Here is a 27960-nt window from a genome sequence, read left to right as displayed (position 1 = left end):
TGATTTTTGTTTTCTCGTTTAATGCCAGTTTTCAAGGAAGGCTGACTATGTCTGTCACATACTCGTTCTGTTTAAAACCCATCCAGGTGCCTCCATGGGCTCTATCGGGAGTAGGGGGTTCCTGCGGCTGCTCCCCAAAGCCAGCAGAGAGCTCTTCATGGGGAGCATGGAGCGCGTGCTTTTGAGGGTCATTTGAGGCTGTGGTGAGCAAAGGCGAGACTTGGGAGGGGTCATCCGGAGACATGGGGCTCCTCGAGAGGCTCTGGGGAAGCTGGGGACAAGGGGTCCACTTCTCACGGCCATCACTTCTTCTTGAACACTTGATGGCACACCTGGTCGTCGCACGTCAGCTCCTGCAACATCAGAAGCAGGTGAGTGACTAACAAGCCAGGCCTTCCTTCCGCGCACCCCCAGCCCTCTGGGTGCCTGTGAGTTGGGGTGGGGGAGGAGCCGGAATGAAGAGGACACTCAGTCATTCTGCGCAAAGAGCCTCTCAGAGACCCAATCAGCTGGCGTGCCCTGCAGGTAGCAGTAATTTGATTTTGACACTTGAATTGAGCTTGAACAAGTATAAAAATGAAAAATGCAGAGAAATTATCCTCTTGAGCAGGATTTCTCCTACTCTCGTGATTAAAGCAACATCGCTTAATTTATAAAAGGCAGCAAAGCCACAAAGAAGGGCAGGATCTAGTGGGGAGCATTTGGAAGGCAAGGGCCTGGTGAGCTGTCCCTGCACCCTGTGGATTTTCTAGCCTCTGGTGATGAGAACGTTGGTTGGTGGCAGCACAGGCAATGACAGGGCATGGGCTGCGGAAGGGCTCCCCCAGGCCTGCCTGGGCAGACAAGATGCTGCCTTTCATCTGGACAGAGGGAGCCCCCAGGCCTTATCTGCGCCTCATGACCCTTTGAGGGAGGAGAGGAAAAACACGAGTGTGGGAACGACCACAAAAATCATTGCAGTTGATGATGAATCCCCTGGCTTAGCCACAGGGACAGCTGGGGTTTGTACTACAATTAAAAAAATCCACCTTCCAAACCGGAGCAGGTAGGGAAAACTGTCGATGGAAAACAGTGACTGCTTCCCATTTATCACCAGTTGACATTGTCTCTGAAATAAAGAGCTCAGGTGAGGCAAGGCTGGCTCTGAAGGGCACCCTGTGACATGAATACTGACACTAGAGCCAGGTACCTGCTTGACTCCACAGGTGAATGAATAAAGAGCCATCCATTAAATGAGCCATTCATTTAACAAGCGAGTGACTGAATGCATGAGGAGTGAAAGATCTTTCACTATTGAATGTTGGACAAATCACTTGCCTTAAAGACTGAAGAGTGAAAAATTAAGCTATGTAGACGGATATAATTTATACAAGGAAATCAGAAATAATTTATTCTAACTGCTCTGTTCCGGTGTCAAATTAAACTAAAATATTTGGGGATCAGGTGGACAGAGCTTAGGATGTGAGGCCAGTGCCTGCGGTCTACAGGCAGTTCCCAGTGCAACCCGCTCCCATGCATCCCGAGCCCACCGCAACCCCTCTCCTTCCTAGGCTCACATCACTGAGGAGGCCGGGTCTCACCCTCCTCCAGGGCATCTTAACTCTGTGCCTCGCATTTCTCCCCGGCTGACCTTTGACAGGTTCCCTGTACTGCTCCTTGGATCTCGGCTTCCTAACTCAGCATCTTGAACTTTCCTTTTAATTTCAGCCGTTCACAGAAACAGCCCTATAGCTTTCCTCCTGGAGTCCCCTGAGCCAGATGGGAATGGCTCACGCATTTGACCACAGGCATTTGGCTGGAGCTTAGGGGAGGAGGGCAAGGCCATTTTTTCTCGTCAAAGCGCCTGGCTGGGTGAACCGGCGGTTGGCATAAGCAGAGTGGAGGGGAGCTGGGGACTTACCAGGTGCAGCTTGTCCCCCTCGACCCACTGCTTCCAGCCTCGGTTCTTCTTTTCCCCCTTCTGCACGCACACGAGGACATCACCTTCCCAGGTGATCAGAGTCTGTAATGAGAGGTTTCCAGGCAAATCAAATGTATGGTCTTGATGGGGACTGAACACATGTAAACCTGCAGTTGCATTTCCTGCAGCCACTCCTGGGCTTCTGCTCCGTCCCCAGAGCAGAGCTCTCGGCCACAGCCACGCCAGCATCCCACCAGCCTCATTTCCACATACGCCCTTCATTCTAGCCAGACCGACTTATCTTGGCCGGTTCTGTTCTCTTTGAAAGACTTCTACTCTTCCATTTTACCATATGGTAAAGACAGCATTCCAAATCGGTGGGGGAAAAGATGATGAATTGAACTATGTCACAATGTAAAATTTCTGGAAGGGAAAGATACCTCAAAGTCAATAGGTGAATAACAAACTGGGAAAAATAATTGTAACACATATCAGACAAAGACCTGATTTCCTTACATACAAAGGACACCTGTACATCAATAAGGAAAAGATCATTAACCTAATAGGAATTTCAACACAGGACACCAAACCAACAGCTTACAAGGATAAACAAAACAAAACAAAACACCCTAGCAGATGGCTTTTAAACATAAGAAAATATATTCAACCTCACTTATAACAAGAGAAATGCAAGTTAAGTCTGTTTGTTTTTCAGATACAATTCATCCTGTGGTCAAAGATCAAAGAGTCTAATAACACGCTGGGTTGGAGGGGGTACAGAGAAGCATGGACCCTCACACAGGGCTGGTGCATATATAAATCGGTATGAATCTTTTTGCAGGGCAATTTTACATTACCTTTCAAAGTATGACATTGTGTATACTCTGACCTAGAAATTTTACTTCTGAGAATTTTCCCTACGGGAAACACATTGTGAGGACTGCCCACCGTAGGGCAATAATAAAGGCAGGGAAGCTACCTAGTTAGCAGGGGGCTGCACATATGGCTCCAAAGCCAGAACCGGGAGATGGACCTTCTCCTGGTCCTGGGTTTCCTCCAGGCAGCAATGCTGATCAATTAGCACAGGGAAGGCAGCAGAGATGCAGAGCTTGTGCTGGACAACGAGGCTGAGTTGACCAGCAGGTTGGAGAAGCCACAAGAGGCTGAACCACAAGAGGCTCTAACCCCTCTTACTAAATTTACATATTTACAAATTTCACACCCTGCCCCAGTTCCTCTTCCTCCTGTTCCTCCCACTTTACCTGTTTTAGTACCTGCCAAGGGACGATGTGTACTATCCCTAAGTGGTCCTTCAAGGCCACCCACCTCTGTGCCCACATTAGGCTTGCATGTGAGGTTGACGGTATCATTCCCATCCGGGCAGTGGTGGTGTCTTGGTGCTGCCCTTTCTCGGGGATGATCCTGATGTGAGTTGGTTTTCTTCCAAGTATGTGCAAACCATATTACAGCTCTATGAACAATATTATGCTAGGGACCAGGCGTTTATTTTCCTCCCTATCTTGCAAACCCAGTTGGTGATAAACGAACCTGTGTTTTTGTTTTTTTTTAATTCACTTCAGGTCTGTTTTTTGGTAGATATCTGTTTTCTACAGATTGTTAAGTCTACCTGTTTCTAAAGCAATATTTGACCTTGACCATATTATATATTTTAGGTACAATTTTATTCCTCCTTATTTTACTCTTCAGCCCATCACAGCGTTGTTTGTTACAGCAAAGGCCTGGAAACCTCATAAATTGCATCAGTGGCGACTGGTTAAATACGGTGTGGTTCCTCCCCGCTCTGTAGCCCTTGAAAGGAGAAGGCAGTTCTGCACTTACAGAGAAGAGCAGTCTCCATAGTGTATAGTTTAAGTTAGAAAAGCAAGGAGGAGGGCCATGTGCATAAAAGAATGGAGCAGTGGGGATGCATGCATATGTTTGTACACGTTCTCTCCAAGGAGGCAAAAAAAACCCTTAATAGTGATTGTCCCTTGGGGAGGGAACTAAGGAGCTGGGGGCCAGGATAGGAAGGAAGTTTCACTTTTTAGTGTTTAATTTTTTTTAAAGCATGCATATGTATTAATATTCCCCAAATTAATTTAAAAGTAAAATTCTACATGTTTTCTAAAGAAAACATGTCTCCTCCTCCTTTAGGACCATCTTAAGCCTCACAGTTTCGAATGTCTTAGAGAAGCTTAATTCATAGGTTGTTCTCTTTCCTCTTCTGGAAGCGAGATGTTGTCTGGAATATTCCAGAGATCCCTCCCACGTAGACGAGAAAGGACTCACATCTTCTATTTGGGCAAGGTCTGTGTCTTCCAATCCCCCAGCCCATATGGTCTTACACATCAAGGACACCTAATGCATGTTGATTGAATGAATATCTATCTGTCTGCCCTCTTTCAGAGGGGCTCGTGAGGGTGACCAAGGAGTTAAGAAGTGGAGTCCTGGAGAACAAGAGTAGAGGAGCACTACACGCACACGCAAGTGCACACGTGCACACAGACGCAAGATTTTTGCGCACTTGGGTGTGCCACCAAGGGTGGGCAACAGAAATTAATCAGAGAGATAGACTCACCCACTCCCTGCCGTGCCTCTCCAGCTAAAGGGTTGCAGTCAAGTCACAGGAAGAAGGTAGTGCCAAGGGCACCTGCTCTGTGTTGTGATTCCCATGGGTGTGTGTGTGTGTGTGTGTTTATTAGCCCTGGCTTTTTGCTGCAGGCAAAGCAGACACCAGAAGTGAGAAAGGGGATTATCTCTCTCTGCAGGGCTAAGAGCCGATCCTGGAGAGAGGATGGCACTCAGAGAGGACAGAGCATGGAAGGGAGAGGCAGAAGCCTAGGTGTTAACAGATGGAACCCTTTAAGGGTCAGGAAGGGCCTAAAGGACATGACTTATTTCAGTAAGAGTGAGTTCTCCACCATCAAAGGTGATAAAAAATGAGTCAGAGAGGACAGGCCTGCTTTTCAATAGCCCACGCCCCAAACTGAGAAGCAAGGGGAAAATGGATCATTTGGAACTGATTAGGTTAGAACAGCAGAGGGTTGCAAAAACTCTGAGACAAATTTTCCTATCATTTCTGGTGTCTGATGAATTGGCCTCGCAGCCACACAGCTCAGAAAAGCTTGCCGATCCAGCAACTGCTCGGGGCGGGATTCTACAAGGGGCCGTTCCGGAGCTCGGGAGCTTCGCGTCTCCTGCCAAGACTGGTTTGATGGAAGCATTTCCAAAGGCCTTTCCATTTCCCACTTTTCTTTTCAAGGAGCCCAAACGTCATTCAACCCTGACTCATTGGCTGAGATGATCAATGTGGCAGGACAACTTGATTGAGAAATAAAATGTGTCCTGCTCTTTTGGCTTTAGAATCATCCCCAAAGAATGATGACAGCTTTTCCTCCCCACTCCGGGAGAGCAGCCAGAGCTTTGGGGGAAGAGTTGAGACTTCGACTTGGAAGGAACTCCTGGAAGCACCAGAGAAGAGTGGGGCTCTGGGGGGAGTGGGGCTCATGGGGAAAGGGGAAGGGCAGGGTGGAGGGCCCTGCTTCGTTGTGGTGCTCTGAGAGGGTGGCCCTCTGCAGGCTTGAGAGCACGGATACCTGGGCACAGGAATCTCAGCCTGGCCCTCCTCAGCTTGGGAGCCAGGGCAGAGGTCTTGGTGGCTGCGTTGGCACAGAGGGAGTGGGTGCCACAAGGGCTCAAGCTGCCCACTTCTGTATAAACCACATGGGCTTGCACTGGACCGTGCAGTCCCCGGCATTCTCGTATAGATGCTAAGATTTGGGTGCGGGAATCCTTAAATGCGGCTGAGATTGGATTTTCCCCCATTTCTGTTGTTGGGACTGCCCAGGTGTAATTGGATTTGGAAAACCAAAGATGTTCACACTGAGCGTGAATGTGGACCGTGCAACAATCAGTCACTGGGCTGTGATACCACCAGGTGATGCAGGAGGAGAGGGGACCTGCCGATGGCCCCGCCTTTCCCACCACTGCCCTACTTCTCCCCGCTGCTACCAACCTCTGCCTTATTCACAAAGAGCCCCTTGGATGAGGGCCTGCCTATTCTGCAGACTCCAGTTCTCGGGCTTGGAGATAACTCCCCACTCTGCACTCAGAGGTCTCTGCTCATTTTAGGGGCCTCCCTACATCCAAAAGCTTCAAGCGGCTAGAAGGGTGCCTTCTGATGCGTGTAGGATTTCCTCGATTATGTCCTGAGAGTTAAGGTGAGGCTGAGACTGAAGCCATAAGCTTGCCAGAGATTTATCTGGGTTTCTAGGATTGGAGAAAGCCTGACTTCATCTAGTCTACTGATGTTTTGGTGTGATTTGCATTGCATTTTTCTAAAAAAAAAAAAATGAAATCAGTTGGAATCATCTAAAATTGAGATATTTCATATAAGAACCTACGAATGTTCAACAGCTCCTGAAAAGAAAAAAAAATTCTAGCAACATGAGGCCTCAGTCCTCCATGGCAATGATTGTCTGCTGCTGAGGAGCTGCTCCCAGGATGAAGCTATGCTATCCTGCTGGCACCGTCAACGTCCTTCCCTACGAGCCCACCTGGCCTCTTTGCTTTGCCTGCCAGGCCCATGTCAGCGTGTGAGTTGGCCTCCTACCCTGGCTCCTGGAGAGGTCAGCATCCTTTAATCCCTCCTTGGCTTATAAGCTACACGCAGAAGCCAGCCTGCTTCTTCCCACTAAGCTTTCAATACTTGCCTATTGCCAGCATCATTAAGTCCATTCTGGTCCCCCTCTCCTGACGCCTCCCAGGTCGTTTCTGTCATTTTTTCATTGTGCAGCTAAACAGCCAGCCCCTGCGCCAAGACCGTGAGGAGGAAAACTCCACTCTGGTCAGTACCTTAACATTCCGGTTGTCCAGGCCCTTCGTGTACTCGTCAAACTCCACCCCGACTGTGAAATCCAAGTTGTAGTTTCGGAACGTGCTGTTGGTTTTCGTCTTGAAGTTATCACCGTCTTGCTCAATGATCTTCGTCTGAGCCAGATGGATGGCGATCTTGCGGGTGGCGAAATCAATATCTGTGGGCAAAGGGAGTGGTGAAGGTTATGATGTGCTCAGCCAGACGCGTTCATTTCTTTAACAAGGCCAAACGGGACCAGAGAGGCAGATCTCAGGCCGGCCACATTCTTTGCTCAAGTGGGAAACGAGAGCTGTCTTGCACACGGCCAGTTTGGGCATCTCAGTCAACGGTCGGGAAACCCAGGGTCCCTGGGCATCTCCTCGGGAGCCCTGGTGGGAGGGGAGGTAGCACCCCTGAGCTGCAACTCCCCAGTGTGTGTGTGTGCACGCCCATGCACACATACACATATATACACGCACACGCCTACATATACACACGCACATGCCCCTGCCCTCACAGCAGCTCCCTTCTATCTATTTGACATATTGGTTTCCTCCTAAGAGTTTGCTGAACAGAAGACTTCATGGTTTAAAAGGAAAAAGACTGTTTAAAAATAACCAGTCTAGATCCTGGGTAAAGATGGATCTTTTGTTCATGCCCACTGAAGGGAAGAATACCTACAAACTTCCATTTTTACAGCAGATCTGGGGAAGGTTCTGCCTCAGTCATGGCCCCAGCGCAGCTTAGGCATATTTCAGACACTTAATAAACACTTGCTCAGGGGCTTCCCTGGTGGTGCAGTGGTTGAGAGTCCGCCTAACGATGCAGGGGACCCGGGTTCGTGCCCCGGTCGGGGAGGATCCCACATGCCGCGGAGCGGCTGGGTCTGTGAGCCATGGCTGCTGAGCCTGCGCGTGCGGAGCCTGTGCTCCACAACGGGAGAGGCCACAACAGTGAGAGGCCCGCGTACTGCAAAAAAAATAAAAAATAAAAAAAAAATAAACACTTGCTCAGACATTTCTTTTGTTGTTTTTAAGGAAAAGATGAATCATTGTTTATATTTTTATTATGAAAGATTTCAAACAAACCAAAGTAGAGGGGAGAGTACAAGGAACCCGGTACACCCATCATGCAGATTGAACAACTGTCAAGGTTTTGCTGCATCTACTCCATTTACATCTGTTTTTTTGCCTTGATATTTTAAAGAAAATCTTATTCGTTTCTGAGAGACCATTTGTAAGTAAAAGGGAACATGCCCTTCAATAGAGTGTTTCATTTCCTAAGCTAAGTGCTGAGCCCACCTCCTGTTAACCTCTGATTGTGCATAAAATGTCACCCAAGCCAAAATGTCACTGTCCTATAGAAATGATGTAGAAACAGGATAATACTGGAACTGCTACATTTCTACCCTTGCTACAAACATCATTAAGCCTTTTGTCTCTAGCCAAATGATATTTGACCTTTGACCTCCTTTATGCCTGTGAATTCTCCAGATATCTTCGGATGCCAATATAAATCTTTAATTTTTTTTTTTAAGAAAGTTTACCTGGAAGATTTCAAAAAACACTGAGATTGATTCGCTCATAACCCAAGGTAATAACGACTTCAAAAGTAAGAACAGTTCAGATTCACTGAGGGCTGTTTCTCTGAGATTTCCAGCCTCATCTCTATGGTAGTAGGTGATTAAACTTCACACTGTGTGCTATCTGGTGGGGGATAAATACTAGTGTGCGCATGAGTGAGACCAGCGGTTACCAACAGTTCGTGGAGCCCCTTTCAATTCAGAGAATGAACATCTCCGATGGTCGCATCCCCACCCCTTCTGCTGTCCTTCCCTGGTAGCCAAGCATCACTTCCCTCACCCTCTTTCCCCATTTCCCTTCTGACACATTTCTTCTGAATCCCTCTTTGGTCATTATCATCTTCCTTCTCCTAAAGGGCCAAGAAGAAGAGGTCCAAGCTGGATGCTTGGACCACAGCAGAATCCAGGAAGGACCTTGGCTGGTCTTTTGGACTCTAAATTGTATAAAATCAGGGAATAATTTCAAGTAATAACAGGCAACCCAGAAGGTAAAAGGATTATATACCTGTATCCTAAGTTGAAAAGAGAAATACGTTCAAGTTGGCCTGAGGTGGTGTACGCACGCCAGTGCTTTGTTCAACTCTTGTTCACTACTATCGGTTGAGAACTTGCCCGGTCTAAGAATTCACCGATGGCTGCCCATCAGAATCACCTGGGAAGATGTAAAAACTACAGATCTCTGGGCCTCATCTCAGACCCTGAATCTCTGGGTGGTTTTAAACCTTGGATTTCCTCTCAGGGGGCTGTTTGGAGAAAGACTTCAATGGTTTAAGAGATTTGAAAGCTACTGTTTAAGCACCTACTCCTCTTGAGGTAGGAAAACTCAAGGCTGGGCCCAAGCACAGCCTCTTCATGCATAGGTATTAGGGAGAAGGCAAAGCCACCTCCTTGTTTTGCACTTAACGAGGCCAGGACACATGGAGGAATGGCATCCAAAACGGAAACTTTGTAGCATCTGAGCAAGAAACTCTGCCCATGAAAACCGTGGAGCCTGTGCAATAAAAACACTCAGGTGGCTGATGACTGGATGAAAGGCAAAGGAGCCCACTGGCAGCCTCCTCATTCTTGCCTTCAGAGAGGACTTCTCAGCCCCACACATGCACGGGGGGGGGTCTCAAGTCGCCCTCTAGTAACCCTGGCCGTATTGTAATATCATTGTAATATCATTAGCATTGCCGTTGTGACCCCATCCCCACCCCTGTGGGTTTCGCTTAGGTGCTCACGGGAAGGTTTCAGAATGGTGCCTGGTGGAAGTCCAAATGAGGAACTGCCGATGACACAATCATAGGGGAGGAAAAGGGGAGTCACCCTCATCTAAGCCCCGGAAGATTAACCCCATGTTAACGACCTAAGCTGCCCCTACTGCGTGCCCCTCACTCCCAAGGACGCCCCACTCTTCTCCTTCGAGTGTGTAACTTGCTTCTGCCCTAAGTAAACTGCTTGTGTGCTCTCCCACACGTACTGTGCTTCTAATAAACTCTGTGCCCACTTTACAATCGTGGTCTGTTTGTTGAATTCTTTCCTCAAAGAAGACAAGGACTGAGGTCCTTTTGCTCGCCAAAATCCCTCATGGTATAGGTGATGACGCGGAGGCCCAGAGAGGTTAAGTGACTTGTCTAAGATTACACAGGTGGAAAGCAATCACAAGGGTTTGATTATTGGAAGGATGTGTGGAAGATCAAGCTGGGAGGTGAAAATAGAGGTTCTCAGTTTAGGTAACCAAGGTAGAAGCAGAGAGGTAAAGAATTTTATGGGGGAACTTAGGAGCTAAGTTTTAGGTAAGGTGACTCTGGGGGCCATGCTGTGTGGACCTTTGGTAGTATTTGGGGTGATAGTTAAGACATGCCTTTTAACCAATCAGGAATGCTGTCCCATAGTGGAACCTCCCTTGGGAAGATTCTCTCACTTCATTCTCCCAAGAAACCCACGAGATAAGTACTATATTATTCTCCATTTTACCAGTGAAGAGCCTGGCTCAGAGAGGCTGTGTCATTTGCCCTCGATTATATAGTGAGGAAGCAGTAGAAGTGGTAATTGAAGCCAGGATGGCCTGGCTCCAGGGCCAGCACCGTGCTCCACAAGCTCTGGGCTGACCCATCCCATCATGTCAGACCACCCCAGTTTATGCACTTCCAGTGGCTGCCCAAGATACCAGTAACTTCTGACTCTACGTTTCCCCTGGAGCCACAGGGGCTTCTGGATGCAGCTGGATGAGCCCTCTCTGTTTGGGGCAGCTTATGTTCTCCAGGGCTCATGTACACTGCCCCCACTAGACAGCAATTGTTTTCTAGGCTTAGGGCTCTACAAGAATTCAAGCTGGAGCAACCACGTTCCAACGCTGGACATTTTCTGATAGCTTCAGCTTTGTGGCATATGAAATTGTACCGGGGGCTTCCCTGGTGGCGCAGTGGTTGAGAGTCCGCCTGCCGATGCAGGGGACGTGGGTTCGTGCCCCGGTCCGGGAAGATCCCACATGCCGCGGAGCGGCTGGGCCCGTGAGCCGTGGCCGCTGAGCCTGCGCGTCCGGAGCCTGTGCTCCGCAGCGGCAGAGGCCACAACGGTGAGAGGCCCGCGTACTGCAAAAAAAAAAAAAAGATTGTATCGGGGCAGGTCAAAGCCACACAGCCTGCAGGCCCCAGGGCATGGGGGTAGATAAACGCTCTCTCTGCTGCTGTGAACCCTCCTAGGCATCTAGGCCAGCATTCATAGCGCCCAGGGTGCCCCACTGTACTTGCCATGGACTCAGCCTATAAAAGACTGGTGGTCAAAAATTTGCTTTAAAGGGGAGCTCATGATCAGCTAAGTTTGAGAAATGAGCAATTAAAACCAAGACAGGCTGACCTCTTTCTTTACTGAAGAATTTCACAGAGATTTTAATCTGGGAAAAATGCTTTGTAACTCCAAGAGCAGGACAGAAGATGCAGCCTTTCCCAGTCTTAGGTGACTGTAGAACCCTCCGTGGTGGCATCTCCAGCTGGCCAGGGTTCCACAGAACATAAGACAGGAAAGTTTGACAAACCCCTTTCTGAGGCATTTATCTCTGTCATCTGGTCCCTGAAATTATGGTAATACCCCTTGTTTAATTTTTCTCCCTTTAAGGCAACTGCTGGCCTGTTTGGAGAGGAGAAGACTAGACAGGACCAAGTGGTCAACTATATCTGACTTCACAATGAATCCTTCCTTAAAGCTGCTAGAAGCCGCAAAAGAATGTTCTCTGCATTCTAGTCGGTATAAACACGTCCTTGTGCTAGGCAGAGGCTAACGTGTTACACTCCAATTCGTGTTCCTCTCCTTCTGCCCCAGAAACACAGCCTAAAGAGCCAGGTGACATCTAACTTCAGCTCCATCGCTGGACACTAGAGTCCAGATCTGGAAGCAGCAGAGAGCCAGTAGTTATAAGTAGAGTTATTACTAATTGCATCAGGTTGTTTTGAGGATGAAATTTGATGGTGTCTGTGAAGAGATCTGCCCAGTGGCTGGTGGCTTGTGGTAATGGCCCCATAAGCGGTAGCTGCTGACACCATAATAATCAACCCCCTGATCCCATAAGCCGGCTTCCTCGGAGCCCCCTGCATTTTTCCAGATGCTCCCTGCACACCTGGTCCCTGAATCCCTGCCCCTCTCCTCCCAGCCCCAGCCTTGTCTGCTCTAGCATGGTCTGTTCTTTCTTACCTCCTTCCTCACCTGCTTTCCAGGCCCAGGGTTTAACCCGCAGGAGGTACTACCTGGCATTTTCCTCTCTTTCATGGGGTTTATTATTTTTTTCTCCAAGTCTCAGCTCTGTGAGTTCGAGGATGATGTTGTCTCTTTGCTCCCGTGTCCCCATAGAACTAGGCCCAGGGCTGCACACACAGTAGGAGCTCAAGAGATACTTATGGTTTGGTTAACGTGGGCACCGCGGTGTAGGACGGTGGTTCTCAAAGTGAGGCCCCTGGGCTGGCAGCAGCCACAGCACGTGGGACCCTCTTAGAAATGTAAATTCTGAGATCCACCCTAGACCTACAGGGGTTGGGCCCCTCTTGTTTTTACAAGCCTTCCAAGCGATTCTGTGCATGCCGAAGTTTAGAACTTCTTGCATAAAAGAGTGAGGGTCAGATCCAGGCATAAATCCTGTCTCTGATCTCCCAGCTTTGTGACCTCAGAGAAGTCACTTTCCCTTTCTGAGCCTGTTTCTCACTGTAAAATGGGGAAAAGAAAGCTTATCTCATAGGGTTATTTATGTAAGGATTCAGTTAAAATAATGGCAAAAATGCTTTACACAGTGCCGAGGAGCTGGGGGGTATTTGATGCACATTGGCCTCCACTCCTTGGCCTTTTGCCCTCTGGTCAAACAGTGGTCAGATCGGCATTCAGTCCAGAGTGAAATATTCAGGTCATGTTTATGCATCTCCATAGCCATCTGCCACTCCATGCAGCCCAAGTGTCCTGGACTCTGAAGAAACAGAATGGGCTGATCTACCCCCTCCCTCGTCACATAGCCCTGGCCTGTCACATGGGCGTTTAATCCAGCCTGGCCAAACCTTTTTTTGCATGGACTGGTTTCCTCATTCTATAGGTTGACCAAAGGGTAGAAACGACTTTAGTTCCTCCTCTAGCCCTCTGTGTTGAGTGAGGAGAAGTTTAGCCTGTGCTAAACCATGCTGGAGACACAGTTAGGAGTTGAGGAAAGAAAACCACAGGCCATGAGTTGACCAGATGAAACGGAGGGGAGGGCACCAGGCAAAACTGCAGTTGACCCTTGAAAGACACGGGTTTGAACTGCACGGGTCCACTTACACGTGGATTGTTTTCAATAGTAATTACAGAACTACACCATCTGCGGTTGGTTAAATCCATGGATGCAGAACCACGGATATGGAGGAACCACATATATACGGAGGGCCAACCATAAGCTACACGCAGAGTTTTGACTGCACGGAGAGCAGGGCTCTCCCCTAACACACCGCTGCTGCCTCCGCCCCCACTGTTGTTCAAGGGTCAACTGTACTAAGGAAGAATTGGGAATTACAGAGAAACTTAGAAGTCTAAATTTAAGTGGTCTTCAGAGAGCAAGTCTATTTTCACTCCACAGATGTGGAAATCAAAGCCCAGAGAATTGAAGTGGCTGGTTCAGAGTTGCCCAGCTAGGACAGCACTCCTGGCAATTTGCCTACAAACACATTCTGTTTATCGTCCACCGCTAAAACACATTGTGTTTAAGTCTCCCCAAATGGAAATTACTGCTTGTCCCTGGTTGCCCAGAGAGGTAGATCGCAGCTAAAAATGTCTACTGCCAAGAGAAGAGGTTTGTCCTGGAAACACCACCCCCAGTCAGTCTTTCGGACCAGAGCCGGGGAATCTTGCTAGGGGCTCTATGCAAATTGAATCAAACATTGCTTCTTCTCTGGGTTGAAAAATGCCTTGGCCTCTTGGCCACCCTTCACCGTGGGCGCAGGCTGGTTAATCATGTCACCTCTGCTCCACCCCAGGGAAGGAAGCCAAACATTCTGTTGGTGGATTTGTGATATTTCTAATCAAAAGGAAACGTTTAACTGCAGCTGTAGAATACACAGGCATACACACACAGACTACAAAAACACTTACTCTTTGTACTTTGCAGGGAAAATTATTCTCCTGGTATGGTGTTTGAACACCAGGGTTATCAAATATGTTTCATCTGCTTTTCTGGATTAAAGGTATCTCCGAGCCTGATTTATAGCCAGGTGAAATGAATTTCTATCTCAGAGGAAAACGTACAAAGGCAAGCTCTTTCTGAATAATATATGCGGCTTATAGCTGCTGCAGAAGAAAAAACGAGAACACTGAAGTGACTTTATTAAAGCACACTTTTCATAACTGCATTTTGAACAATGCAGGCCATAAAGTTGAAATATGAGTATGCTACTCAACATTAAAATGCTTTGTAATATGCTTGTGGAAAAAGCTAAAGTTGTAGCCTAAAAGGGTAGTCGCGATTTGTCAATTAAAGAGCAGAAATACACCCATTTTCATCCTATGAAACCTGGAACCCATTCGAAGTGCAGCTTCCACGGGCTTCGAACCTGAACTCCTCGATTCACAAACCCTCAGCACTCGGGCATTGTGGGAAGCAGAGTGGAAGAGCAATCTTCTCCGTCTTTCCATGTCGTTTCCTCCTCCAGATAATCCATGGAAAGAGGAACTGTCCTTGCCCCTTCCTGCCTCCTTCTCTCTTACCCTCAGGGACACCTCCAAATGCATTCAAACCCTTCCCTAGCCAGCGGAGGCAGGCTGGAGACCCTGGGGTGCCTCCCTGCTCCCCTTGTACTTTTCACCTCCCCCCCCCCCCCACATAATCTAGTCTGCACCATTGGGATGGGGGTTGAGGAGGAGAAGCTGCCACTACACGCCAGGGGAGACCCATAGGAAGGGACCAAACTTATCTTCACCTGGGCTTTTCCCACCTACAGCACTGTCCCTGTTTGAAAGTCCAACTAGAGGCCACACAAGCAAATTCTTTGGCAAGTGTCTAACTTTATTGACTTGTGAGCACTGGCAGGAATCCAAATGCCGTGAAATTAACTCCTCGTTGGCTCATCAGACATTCATTCATTCATTCATGTATTCATTCATTCATTTTTACCCAGGGACTCCGAGTGACCCTCTTGCAATGTATCTGAGGGTCCTGCCTGCCTGCTTCGGAGGCCCCCATCCTGATGAACTTTGCTCAGCACGAAGCTCCCCCTCCCCTAACCCCACGCTTAGCACCTGCACCTGGAACCGAGCTATGGCAAGTGCTTGGGGGTTAGAAGCAGGCAGACCAGGCTCCTCTCTGAGCAACACCAGTTTCCAGCCACAAGTGATCCCAGGGAAGTTCCTTCACTTCCCTGACCTTCAGATTCCTCACTCCTTAAAATGGCAAGCATTCCTTTGGCTCTATCCCTGGCTCTACCCTAAGCTCTAGATCTTATATCAACATGCCAATTTTAATACTCCACTTGGATGGGTAATGGGCATCTGTAATCAAAAGATGTAAATCAGAATTCTTAACGCATTCCCGCCTGTCTGGCACCCCTGTCCAAACTCACTCCCTGCCATGTCTTCCCCATGTCAGCTGATAGGGTCACAGCCATCCCAGCTATTCAGGCCTAAGCCTGGGGGCCGTCTTCGTTTCTTCCATTTCCTCTCGCTTCATTTTTATCTGCAAGCCCTGTCAGCTTTACCATCAAAATATACACTGAATCTGTCCTCTCTTCTCCAGCCCTGGGCACCACCCTAAACCAACCATCATCATTTCTTGCCTGAACAACACAGAAGCTTCCTTAATGGGCCTCCGTGTTTCTAGTCTTGCCCTCCTGTGATTCATTCTTCACGCTGTAGTCATAGCGAACCTTAAAGAATATGAATAACATGGATTAAGTCTGCCCATCATAAGGCCTGACCTACCCCTGGGCTCACCACACGCCCAACACACCAGCCTTTGCTGTGCCCTGTGCCCGGAACAGCACTTCGCAGCATTCAAGCCTTGGCTCCAATGTCACCTCCTCAGACAACCTTCCCTGACCACCCATCACTCTCCACCCAAGAATTTCTTTTTATTTTCTTTAAAGCACTTACCACTACCCAGAGAGTCTTAAACTATTACCCTGTCTCTCTCCCACTAGCGTGCCCACTCCGCAAGGGCAGGGAACGTGTTGCCTCATTTACCACCGCTTCACCAATGCCTAGAGCTCTTCCTGGCATGTCATAGGGGCTCAAGGCATTTGTTGAAACTGAATTAATTAAACGACACAATGTAGAGAAAGCTCACGCTAGCACGATCTTATCATGGCCTGAGAATGTTTTGTGCATGCGCTCACCTCTGATGTTACACTTTGGCCCCTTACAGTCAGGACAGGCTTTTGAACGTCGTGGGTAATTAGGAAAGATTTCCCAGCGAAGACCACTCAGGTGGCAGCTGCTTGACTTAAGCCTCTAAGGTTACCGCTTTCCTGGTAGAATTTTCCAGAGACCCACTAGGACTTTTTGCAGTAGCCACTGCTCTTTATTTTTTTTTCTTTTTATTATTTGACCTACATGCTATTTATGATTGTATTGATTAATTTTAAATTCTTTTTTTTTTTTAAACCCCACATTTGTTTATTTATTTATTTTTTTGGTTGTGTTGGGTCTTCGTTTCTGTGCGAGGGCTTTCTCTAGTTGTGGCAAGCGGGGGCCACTCTTCATCGTGGTGCGCGGGCCTCTCGCTATCGTGGCCTCTCTTGTTGTGGAGTACAGGCTCCAGACGTGCAGGCTCAGTAGTTGTGGTTCACGGGCCTAGTTGCTCCACGGCATGTGGGATCCTCCTAGACCAGGGCTCGAACCCGTGTTCCCTGCATTAGCAGGCAGATTCTCAACCACTGCGCCACCAGGGAAGCCCCGCCACTGCTCTTTTAAATCTGTACATGTTGATTTCAATGAAAAGATGCTCTTCATAGAAGATGATTCCCACCTTCGTGAATTAAGAGAACTGGATTTTTCCTAATGGTTGCAAATTATTGAACAAAGATTTCCTAAAATATGTCTAAGTTTAAAGTTAACTGAGTATTTTTATGTTTATTTATTTATTTATTATTTATTTTTGACTGTGCTGGGTCTTCATTGCTGCGCGTGGGCTTTCTCTAGTTGAGGCGAGCAGGGGCTACTCTTCATTGCGGTGTGCGGGCTTCTCATTGCGGTGGCTTCTCCTGTTGCAGAGCACGGACTCTAGGCGCGCGGGCTTCAGTAGTTGTGGCGCACGGGCTCAGTAGTTGTGGCGCACGGGCTTAGTTGCCCCTCGGCATGTGGGATCTTCCCGGACCAGGGCTCAAACCCGTGTCCCCTGCATTGGCAGGCGGATTCTTAACCACTGGACCACCAGGGAAGTCCCTGAGTACTTTTGGAACAGATGCCTTCCATTATACATTCCTGTCTTCCTGATCAAAGTTACATGATGGGTTTTATTTCTTAGGCTCACCCCCTGCTTCTTCTCCACTTAGTTACCAAATCTAGTCAGTTTCCTGCTATGGACAACCCCTTGGACACCCTCCTTGTCACTGCTCTCGCATCTTCCCAGGACGACTGCAACCACTTCCTCCTTCAGTTCTCTGACTGTCTCTGCTGATCTATTCACGCCCTGGCTGTCAGTGTGCTCATGGCCCTTCTCTCCTCTGTACACAGTTCTTCCCAGGACCCTCTCCTTACCTGATGTCCTTGGGTGATGGTCACACATGGTGTCACACCGCTTCAAGATCCAGCCCTGGTAACTTTCTGACTCTTCTTACCCCTGCGGCCGCCCTTGCCCTTCACTCCCTGGTAATATGGCTTCTGCTTCCTTTGGCCGCCCACATCCTCATCAGCCTGACCTTGGCACATGCTCACAGGTCCAGACCTGACTCTATCCTTGTGTAGAGCACTCCTCTCCTTCCTTCAAAACCCCACCCAGAAGTCCTCAGGAGACCGTCAATGATCCATCTATTGTAGCTCCCTCCACCCTCACTGCCACACACAATGTTTTAAAAAATTACGTACATTTCAGGTGTACAGCATCATAATTCAACATCTGTATAGACTGCAGAGTGATCACCACCACAAGTCTAGTTACCATCCATCACCATTCAGCGCACACACTTCCGGTCACCATTGTTCTATTGTCACCATAGGCCTTTCAGGCCCAAGGGAGAGAATCACCCACTGTCCCATCTGTGGCAGACTATACTTTCTTTAATGGCTGCAATACCACCACCTCTCATCCTACAGGCTGTTCTTACAATAGGATTTTGACATTTTGAGAGGCAGGGTCTATGTACCTTCCCCTTGAATGTGGGTGGGCTCATGACTGCTTCAACCAATAGAATATGGCAGAAGTGATGCTGTGTGACTTCTGAGTCTGGGTTATAAACGGTCATTCAGCTGCTGCCTCCTGTCTCTTTAGACACAGCCAGAGTGCTATGAGGAAACGCAGGCCACATGGGTCACCACGTGTAGATGAGGTCTCAGCGGCTGGCCAGCACCAACTGTCAGACACAGGAGCCAGAAGCCTTTGAGATGGCTCTGGCCCCAGCCACTGTCCTACCGCAGTGGAATGAGAGCCTCCTAGCAAGAACCCCCTATGTGAACCTGGTCAGTTCCCATAACTATGAGAGACAATGATAAAATCACTGTATAATAAAATCAAGCCGCCACGTTTTGGGGGTGATTTATCACACTATAATAGAGAACAGGAATGCAATTTGTACACAGCTATAGCTTGACTCTCTGCACCAGTTTGAGCTCCTCGAGAACAGAGGCTGGGCCCGGGCCTGCTGCAAATGGCACCGTCCCTGGCTTCCACGGGCGTCGTCTAAAGCTTTGGAAAAGAAGCTGAATGATTCCCCAGGTACGTGCAGTGCTGGTCTCACTCCGGGGCAGAGTGAATAGACTCTCCCCGAGTGTTCTTTCACAGCACGGGGCCCTCACTTTGAGAGGTCTGCCCTTTAGATTGAAAACCAATCCTCCACTCCCTGACTCCCTGATCCAAGCTGAAGGAGGACCTCAGGGCATGACAGCTTCCTGAGGGTAGAAGAGTCCACCAGCTGCTCTCCTCACTGTCAGGAAAGAGTCTAGGGCCTCAGGAAACACGAGATCTAAGAAGGCAGGAGAGGAGGTACAATCGACCCTTGTCACCCATTCTCTGAACAGCGAATGACTTTGAAAATTTGGGGCAAACCCAAAGGTTGCCCTGATGTGTCATTGCTGAGGCTGGCAGCCAGGTCATGTGGGGAGGCGGGGGGTGGAGTGAGTCACCAACTGGGAACAAAGACAGTTTGTCCCCAGACCCACCTCTCGACAGGAGTATCTCCTTCCTAGGGAACCAGCCGCCAGACCCACAGAGAAAGCCAACTCCCTGGTGCTAGGGATTAACATCTAAGAAAGAGACAGCTCTTTGGCAGGGAATGGAGTTATACTTAGTGGTATTTCCATATCTGGGGATTTGGGAGGGTCTCCACATATGCTTTTCCCAAATGCGAAGGGCTTCGCGCTCAAAAGGGCAAGAAGACAAGCTTCACTGAATTGTCAGTGCTGGGAAAGCAACCCCTGTCTTGTGGGGTGGATGTGGAGGAAATTGTACAGATCTGCTGGGTTGCATTTTGGGTTTTTTTTGGCCACACCACATGGCATAGTTCCCACGTACCCTGTATTGCAAGCATGGAGTCTTAACCCCTGGGCCACCAGGGAAGTTCCTGCTGGGTTGCTTTCAGCAGATTCAATTGTGGGAGGCAGCCCCACCCGGCTGCTTCTGGCTGAGCCCTTGAGACCTGTCTCCAGTGCCTGTCTGCCCCATTTGTGTCCCAGTGCCTGTCTGCCCCACTTGTGTCCCCATGTGCAGGTGAGAGGGGTCAGGTGTCCCATCTCCACGGTGGGAAGGTGACTCTGGCTGAGTCGTTTCTGCACAGAGCCTCATAGATTCAAGCTGGGGCAAGCTCCTGCGATACTGTAGGCCATCAGCAGCTGGGTAAACCAAGGCACCAAGCACATCCACATTCTGAGTTTAGCTAGTACCACCCCCTATGGTGTTAATCTCCATCAGGAAAGTGGGAGCCCACCCCTCTCCACTGCAGAGACTCGTACAAAGGGGTCAGCCCGTTTGCTCATTAGAGTGAAATCAATGTAGTTAAGTTGTTGAATTGGAAGTCATGACTGTAGCTCTGAGATAAGAGGTGTCCGATACCAAGGAGAACTGGAAAGGCCACTCCCTCCAAAACCTCCTGGACAGAGACATCCAAACATCACAGTCACGATCCACGCACCCCTCCTGCACAAGGAGGGTGTAAGTGGGTGTGAAAGAGTCCAGAGGAAGGCTGCTTTTAGGAAGAGGATTTTTTTGCACAGAGCTGACAGGGTGCCCTGCATCCCGGCATCCCCCAGAAGGAACAGGGGATGGTGACAGGAGTGCTTGCCTCTCACCTTAAGACTAGAAAGAGGGGCTCCAGGGGCCCACCCTGTACAGCCGAAAACTAAACTGAGACTCGATTTTGTACTTAAAGTCACCATAGGACTTTATATAATTTAAGAATAAGCAACAAAGGACACAAAATTGCTTTCTTATTATATTCCCTGAGTTGGGCTTGTTCAGCTCACTGCTGAAAGCTTGAAACCACCAAATAGCTCTTGATAAAGTACTTTCAATCATTCAAAACAACCACCAACATCATCTGGAGAAAGAAGGCTGGTGTTATTTCTCTATCTGGTGGATGAGGAGACCGGTGCGGAAAGGTTAAAATATTGCTCAACGTCAGAGAGAAAGCCTTAGCTGGCCCACTGGTTTTGTTTCCTCCTCTGTATGATCTTGTTCAGAATTCTAGTTCTGAGCTCACTTCCAGCCCATTTACTCACGTATGGAAGCAGGATTCCATTTCTAGTCTCACTCAGGGTGCTAAAAGCAGGGGCGACAGGGTTAGGGTTCTGATACGGGGATTTTTGTCTCCTCCCCCCTCTCCCAAGTATATTGGTAACATTCTGTAGCCAGGAGGGGAAAAAGGCTATCCAGTGCTGTAAGCATGTCTAAAGTACATGAAGAAATTTCCAACCTCTGTAAATTGCAACACATGTCACATGAGCTCTCCTTGTTTGTTGACACGGTGGAAGTGTCATCAAGCTAGAAGTGAATTGCACAGAAAAACCCACAATTCCCATTCTTGATGAGACTTCCCATCATCACATCCAAATTATTGGGCCTCAGATCGCACCCGCAGCCATTTTTTCTCATGCTTCACGTAGAGAAGTTCCAGCTGGGAACTCCCTATGTGGAGAGATCTAAAGCTAGAAAAGGTGATCAGGAGGTCATTGCAGAAATAAGGACAGGCAGCCAATGCTCCTTGCCGGGGCCTGGCCTATAATATCTGCCCCCAAAAGTGAGCTCCCCTCTGTGGGCCCACTTGCTCTGGTTTTGTGTGTTTTCTGCCAGCCCCACAAGAGATCCCACAGGAGAGTCAACTCGGGATACATGGTGATGGAACCCCTGGCTTGGAGCCTAGTTCAGAAGTCAGGTGAGCAGTGAGTTGTTTGATGTATATGATGAAAGCCTTTCCTAGCCTGATTTTCTCTAGGCTGAGAGATTTGTTATCTACTCTTTTTTTGTGCTTCTCCACTATAAGACTAATGAAAGAGCAATGCAGGGGTCATGTGTGCATCATATCAGATCCAACTTGTTATCTAAGGGATGGCAATCACAAGGCAGGGGAGCTACTGCATTTTCCTCTCAAGTCTGGCTTTCCTCACATATGCGTGTGTGTGCCTCCCCCATTCAGTGAATCTTTTCTGTACGCCAAGGACATTCTAGACATAACCTCATTTATTATTGCTCCCAACTTGCCGATGAGGAATCTGAGCCTCAGAGAATGAGTGTGACTTGCCTGATATTACACAGCTGGTAAAGAGCGAGGAGTGAGGCTTGCACACAGGTCTGGGGAGCTCCACAGTGCCCTCCCTCTCCCTTTCCCACCTCCTCCCCCTTTCCCACCTCTGGCAACCCCCTTACCCAGAGCCTTCATTAAGCCTTCAAAGTTGTCATTACTCTCCAACTCCCAGGTTCCATTCTGGTCCCTTGTCATGGTGGTGGCCTTTGGTTACTGTGGGTGTGTGCAGGACGGCAAGGAGCAGGCTGCAGGGCGAACGTGTTAGAATGAGCTACTTTTATAATCCAGTGGACCAGGTTTATGGCTTTGAAGATAACACGCTCAAAGGTCAAAAGCACAGCCCAAAGGAACTTTCCTTTCCTTTGCAAAATTCAGCAGGACCATAAGCAACCCATGCTCAAAACCTGACGTGGCCGGGCGTGGGTGTCCTTGTGACCTCCAACGTACACAAGGCCTGGAATAGCTCATTTTTGGCTGGCTGGGCTCCCACAGAGCCCCTCACCCCATGCAGAATACTCTGTGCAGCAAACACCCAGTACCCACCCAACATGCACAACAGGCCATCAGATCCCAGGCTTCAAACCTGGAGTCTCTCAGCTGTGTAGCCAGAACTTCTGGCCTGGCTGGTAAGGTCACGAAGATGGGAACTCACGCCTGTGGGCCTCTACTCTACTTTGCGCTGGGCAGGAGACACCCTTCATCTTGTTTTCTTACAAGAGCCCTGAGCTATGTTTAACCATCTCCATTTTACAGATGACAAAGGCTCAAGGAGGTTAAATCACATGCCTAATAACTACTGGTCAGTGGCCGAACTGGGATTCAAACTCAGGCCTCTCTGGCTCCAAAGTTATTTCTAAGGAAAAGAGCTTTGTTAAGACAGTGCGCTAAGTTCAGCTTGGAAAGGGCAGCTTGGGTTGGGGTTTGACTTGAGAACCTGATTCTCACTTGCTTCCCAGCAAGGTACCCTGAGAGCATCTACGCAGTGGGGTTACTCAAGAAAAGCATTTTCTCAGAGCATGAATCTACTAAAAGCAAGCAGGACCCAGAGGGAGGCCAGATGGAGGGCAGCAGGGTAGTGGGACTCTGCTTTAGACCCCAGGAAAAAGCTGAAGATCACCTGACTAAGGTGAATCACATGGCTGGCATTTGGTCAAGGACTCTTGGTTCAGGACTGTTCTTCATACTGGCTATCCCAGTGGGTCAGAAAATGGGTTGGCTTACTGCTCTGACACATGGTTCTGAGAATTGGGGCTTGAGCAGGGGCTCCTACACTCTGAAGAACGGAGGTGTGAGCTGAGATGGATAAACCATGAGTCCCCAGTTTTAATCTTGACACTTTGAAGCTCTAATGTATGTATCCTTGTGCTATGAAATTTAAGCAAATGGTTCTGCTGTGTGTGGTTTGAGAGGTATAAAACGACACATTTATTTTTCAGTAAATATACTGGAGTCAGAAAGACACACAGTAAAAATTGGCCCAGCTGTTTTCAAAAGACCAATGTAGGATGAAGGGAAGAGGGGAGTAAAGGACAACTTCACTACAAATGCAATGAGTGAAGGCATCAAAAGTGGACAGATAGGGAGCCTTGGGTTTCATCCTTTGAGGTCCAGCCAGAATCTGCTGTAGGCTGAGCACTCAGCCTCCTGGGAGCTAGGTATTCCCCTCCAGGCTCAGATTCCGATTCCTACCTGAGTTCCCTGTAGGCCTCCCTTGCAAGAAAGTAACAATAAGCTGGCCACGTAGGGGAGGAGACCAGGGACAAGAATGTGTTTGCCAGTTGCAAAAAGCCAGGGACTTAGGTTTTATGGGCATGGGGGTGGGGGTGGGAGTCATTTACCCTGTGTAAGGCAGGAAGTTGAAACTGAGATGCTTGCATAAAGCCAAAATACTTGATGGATTAGTCCCTCAGTGAGAGTGTGAAATAATCAATATCTACCTAGAGACAACAAGAAAGTTTATTTGGCCTGGGTTCTACATGAGTTAAAAAAAAAGGTACTTCGCTGTTCTGACTCTGGTTTGGGGTTTGAATTTATGCTGCCTTGTAGTCAATATATTAAAATAAATGCAGTCTTGAGCTTACAATACTTATAGGCTGCTGGAAAGAAGTAAATGTAAAAGCTGTCTGGAGGGACACACCTTCAACCCAGACCAACCAGAATTCTCTGTGATAAAGCCATGCCAAATGGGGGCACATAATCCAAAATTGCAAAACACACATGAAAATAATCCACCAAAAAGTGAGCACCAGCAGAAACATATAGTTCAATTAGACTTCCAAGAGCTTCAGATAATAAAAATTGTCAGATATAAAGTATAAAATAAGTATGTTAAAATTAAAGAAATTTAAAAGCACTTAAAAATATAAAAAAGGATAAAATGATTTTTTTAAAAGATAGATTAAAAATAACCAGAGAGTAGTAGAAATTTAAAAATATAGTCATTAAAAGTAAAAAGGTAATAAAGGAGTTAAACAGCTGATTAAACAGAGCTGAGGAGAGAATTAGTAAATTGGAAGAGAAATCTAAGGAAATTACCCAGGATATATATACCACAGAACACACTGGTGGAAATTTAGAGCCTCAAGATACAAATAAAATTCTAAAATCTTACAGAGAAAACAAAAACAACCATATATATTACCTATAGAGAAACAATACAATAGTTAAAATGGTATCAGACGTCTCAACAACTCTGATGGAAGGCAGTGATGGAACAATATCTTAGAGGCATAAGGGGAAACACTTTTGAATAAGAGTTATTAACTCAGCCAACTTCATTAAAATATGAGGGTTTTAAAAACTAAAATAGTTCCACATATTATAGCCCCAAACTGGAAATAACAAAAACATCCATCAACAAGTTAATAAAAAAATAAATTGTGGTGTATTCACACAATGGAATACTGCCCAACAGTAAAAGGAACAATCTCCTGATATATATAACATGGATGAATCTCAGACATTATGCTGAGGGGCAGAAACTTGACAGAAAAAATCACATACTGCATGTTTCCATTTATATGAAAGTCTAGAAAAAACCAAATCTCATCTGTAATGATAATAAAATAGGCCATGGCTTGACGGGTATGGGACGAGAAGGTGAAATAGGAAAGGGCAAAAGGAATATTTCTTGTGGAGGTAAGATGAAAATGTGCTACAGTTGAGATGGTTGTTGTAAGAAAATTGCCAAAACCCAAACTCTACAATTGATATCTCTTCCTTTTTATTGTATGTAAAGTTTACTTAATAAAAATGAATAAAATTGTTCTTATTCATGTATTCATTCATGATTGTTTATGTAAAAATATTTAGTTTCAACCAAAGTTAAAATCCCTCATTATGCCCACATGAGAAGTTAGCTGACTGACATGAAGTAAACATGTGCTAAGGAGGATATAATTGTTGATTGACTAGATGTTTATAAGAAATAGAGGTTAAATGATGAACAACACAATAAATGAAATTAAAAATTCTCTAGAAGGAATCAATAGCAGAATAAAAGAGGCAGAAGAACAGATAAGTGACCTGGAAGATAAAATAATGGAAATAACTACCACAAAGCAGAATAAAGAACAAAGAATGCAAAGAATTGAGGACAGTTTCAGAGACCTCTGGGACAACATTAAATGTACCAACATTCGAATTATAGGGGTTCCAGAAGAAGAAGAGAAAAAGAAAGGGACTGAGAAATACTTAAGGAGGTTATAGTTGAAAACTTCCTTAACATGGGAAAGGAAATAGTCAATCAAGTCCAGGAAGCACAGAGAGTCCCATACAGGATAAATACAAGGAGAAACACACCAAGACACATATTAATCAAACTATCGAAATTTAAATACAAAGAAAAAATATTAAAAGCAGCAAGGGAAAAACAACAAATAACATATAAGGGAATCCCCAAAAGGTTAACAGTTGATCTTTCAGCAGAAACTCTGCAAGCCAGAAGGGAGTGGCAGGACATATTTAAAGTGATGAAAGGGAAAAACCTACAACCAAGATTACTCTACGCAGCAAGGATCTCATTCAGATTCAATAGAGAAATTAAAACCTTTACAGACAAGCAAAAGCTAAGAGAATTCAGCACCACCAGCTTTACAACAAATACTAAAGGAACTTCTCTAAGCAGGAAACACAAGAGAAGGAAAAGACCTACAATAACAAACCCCAAACAACTAAGTAAATGGGAATAGGAACATACATATCAATAATTACCTTAAATGTAAATGGACAAAAAGCTCCCACCAAAAGACACAGACTGGCTGAATGGATACAAAAACAAGACCTGTATATATGCTGTCTACAAGAGACCCACTTCAGACTTAGGGACACATACAGACTGAAAGTGAGGGGATGGAAAAAGATATTCCATGCAAATGGAAATCAAAAGAAAGCTGGAGTGGCAATTCGCATATCAGACAAAATAGACTTTAAAATAAAGACTATTACAAGAGACAAAGAAGGACACTATATAATGATCAAGGGATCGATCCAAGGAGAAGATATAACAATTGTAAATATTTATGCACCCAACATAGGAGCACCTCAATACATAAGGCAAATGCTAACAGCCATAATAGGGGAAATTGACAGTAACACAATCATAGTAGTGGATTTTAACACCCCACTTTCACCAATGGACAGATCATCCAAAATGAAAATAAATAAGGAAATAAAAGCTTTAAATGATACATTAAACAAGATGAACTTAATTGATATTTATAGGACATTGCATCCAAAAATAACAAAATACACTTTCTTCTCAAGTGCTCATAGAACATTCTCCAGGATAGATCATATCTTGGGTCACAAATCAAGCCTTGGTAAATTTAAGAAAATTGAAATCATATCAAGTATCTTTTCCGACCACAATGCTATGAGACTAGATATCAATTACAGGAAAAAATCTGTAAAGAATACAAACACACGGAGGCTAAACAATACACTACTGAATAACCAAGAGATCACTGAGGAAATCAAAAAACACCTAGAAACAAATGACGATGAACACACGACCACCCAAAACCTATGGGATGCAGCAAAAGCAGTTCTAAGCAGGAAGTGTATAGCAATACAATCCTACCTCAATAAATGAGAAAGATCTCAAATAAATAACCTAAACTTACACCTAAAGCAATTAGAGAAAGAAGAAGAACAACAACAACAAAAATCCCAAAGTTAGCAGAAGGAAAGAAATCATAAAGATCAGTTCAGAAATAAATGAAAAAGAAATGAAGAAAACAATAGCAAAGATCAATAAAACTAAAAGCTGGTTCTTGAGGAGATGACCAAAATTGATAAACCATTAGCCAGACTTATCAAGAAAAAAAGGGAGAAGACTCAAATCAGTAGAATTAGAAATGAAAAAGGAGAAGTAACAACTGACACTGCAGAAATACAAAGGATCATGAGAGATTACTACAAGCAACTATAATGCCAATAAATTGGACAACCTGGAAGAAATGGACAAATTCTTAGAAAAGCACAAGCTTCCGAGACTGAACCAGGAAGAAATAGAAAATATAAACAGACAAATCACAAGCACTGAAGTTGGCACTGTGATTAAAAATCTTCCAAAAAACAAAAGCCCAGGACCAGATGGCTTCACAGGAGAATTCTATTAAACATTTAGAGAAGAGCTAACACTTACCTTCTCAAACTCTTCCAAAATATAGCAGATGGAGGAATACTCCCAAACTCATTCTATGAGGCCACCATCACCCTGATACAAAAACCAGACAAAGATGTCACAAAGAAAGAAAACTACAGGTCAATATCACTGATAAACATAGATACAAAAATCCTCAACAAAATACTAGCAAACAGAATCCAACAGCACATTAAAAGGATCATACACCATGATCAAGTGGGGTTTATTCCAGGAATGCAAGGATTCTTCAATATATGCAAATCAATCAATGTGATACACCATATTAACAAATTGAAGGAGAAAAACCATATGATCCTCTCAATAGATGCAGAAAAAGCTTTCAACAAGATTCAAGACCTGTTTATGAAAATAATCCTCCAGAAAGTAGGCATAGAGGGAACCTACCTCAACATAATAAAGGCCATATATGGCAAACCCACAGCCAACAACTTTCTCAATGGTGAAAAACAGAAACCATTTCCTCTAAGATCAGGAACAAGACAAAGTTGCCCAACCTCACCACTATTACTCAACATAGTTTTGGAAGCTTTAGCCACAGCAATCAGAAGAAAAAGAAATAAAAGGAATCCAAATCAGAAAAGA

General features: G+C 46.3%; 1 protein-coding gene across 1 annotated transcript; it reads right to left on the bottom strand.

Annotated features, from left to right (window-relative positions):
* On the bottom strand, positions 1-27408 carry RBP2 (retinol binding protein 2). Its single transcript, XM_067737207.1, has 5 exons — positions 27358-27408; positions 21833-21955; positions 6755-6933; positions 1901-2002; positions 1-353 (listed from the first exon to the last, which is right to left on the bottom strand). Exons 2-5 carry the CDS (start codon positions 21903-21905, stop codon positions 303-305), a joined length of 405 nt encoding a protein of 134 aa, XP_067593308.1. The 5' UTR covers positions 21906-21955; positions 27358-27408; the 3' UTR covers positions 1-302.
* Between the last annotated feature and the right edge of the window lie 552 nt (positions 27409-27960).

The sequence above is a fragment of the Pseudorca crassidens genome, chromosome 5, assembly GCF_039906515.1.
Source record: "Pseudorca crassidens isolate mPseCra1 chromosome 5, mPseCra1.hap1, whole genome shotgun sequence".
In the NCBI taxonomy this organism is placed as follows: Eukaryota; Metazoa; Chordata; class Mammalia; order Artiodactyla; family Delphinidae; genus Pseudorca; species Pseudorca crassidens.
The sequence above is the reverse complement of the archived record's forward strand: the minus strand, read 5'-3'. Positions and strand labels throughout refer to the sequence as shown.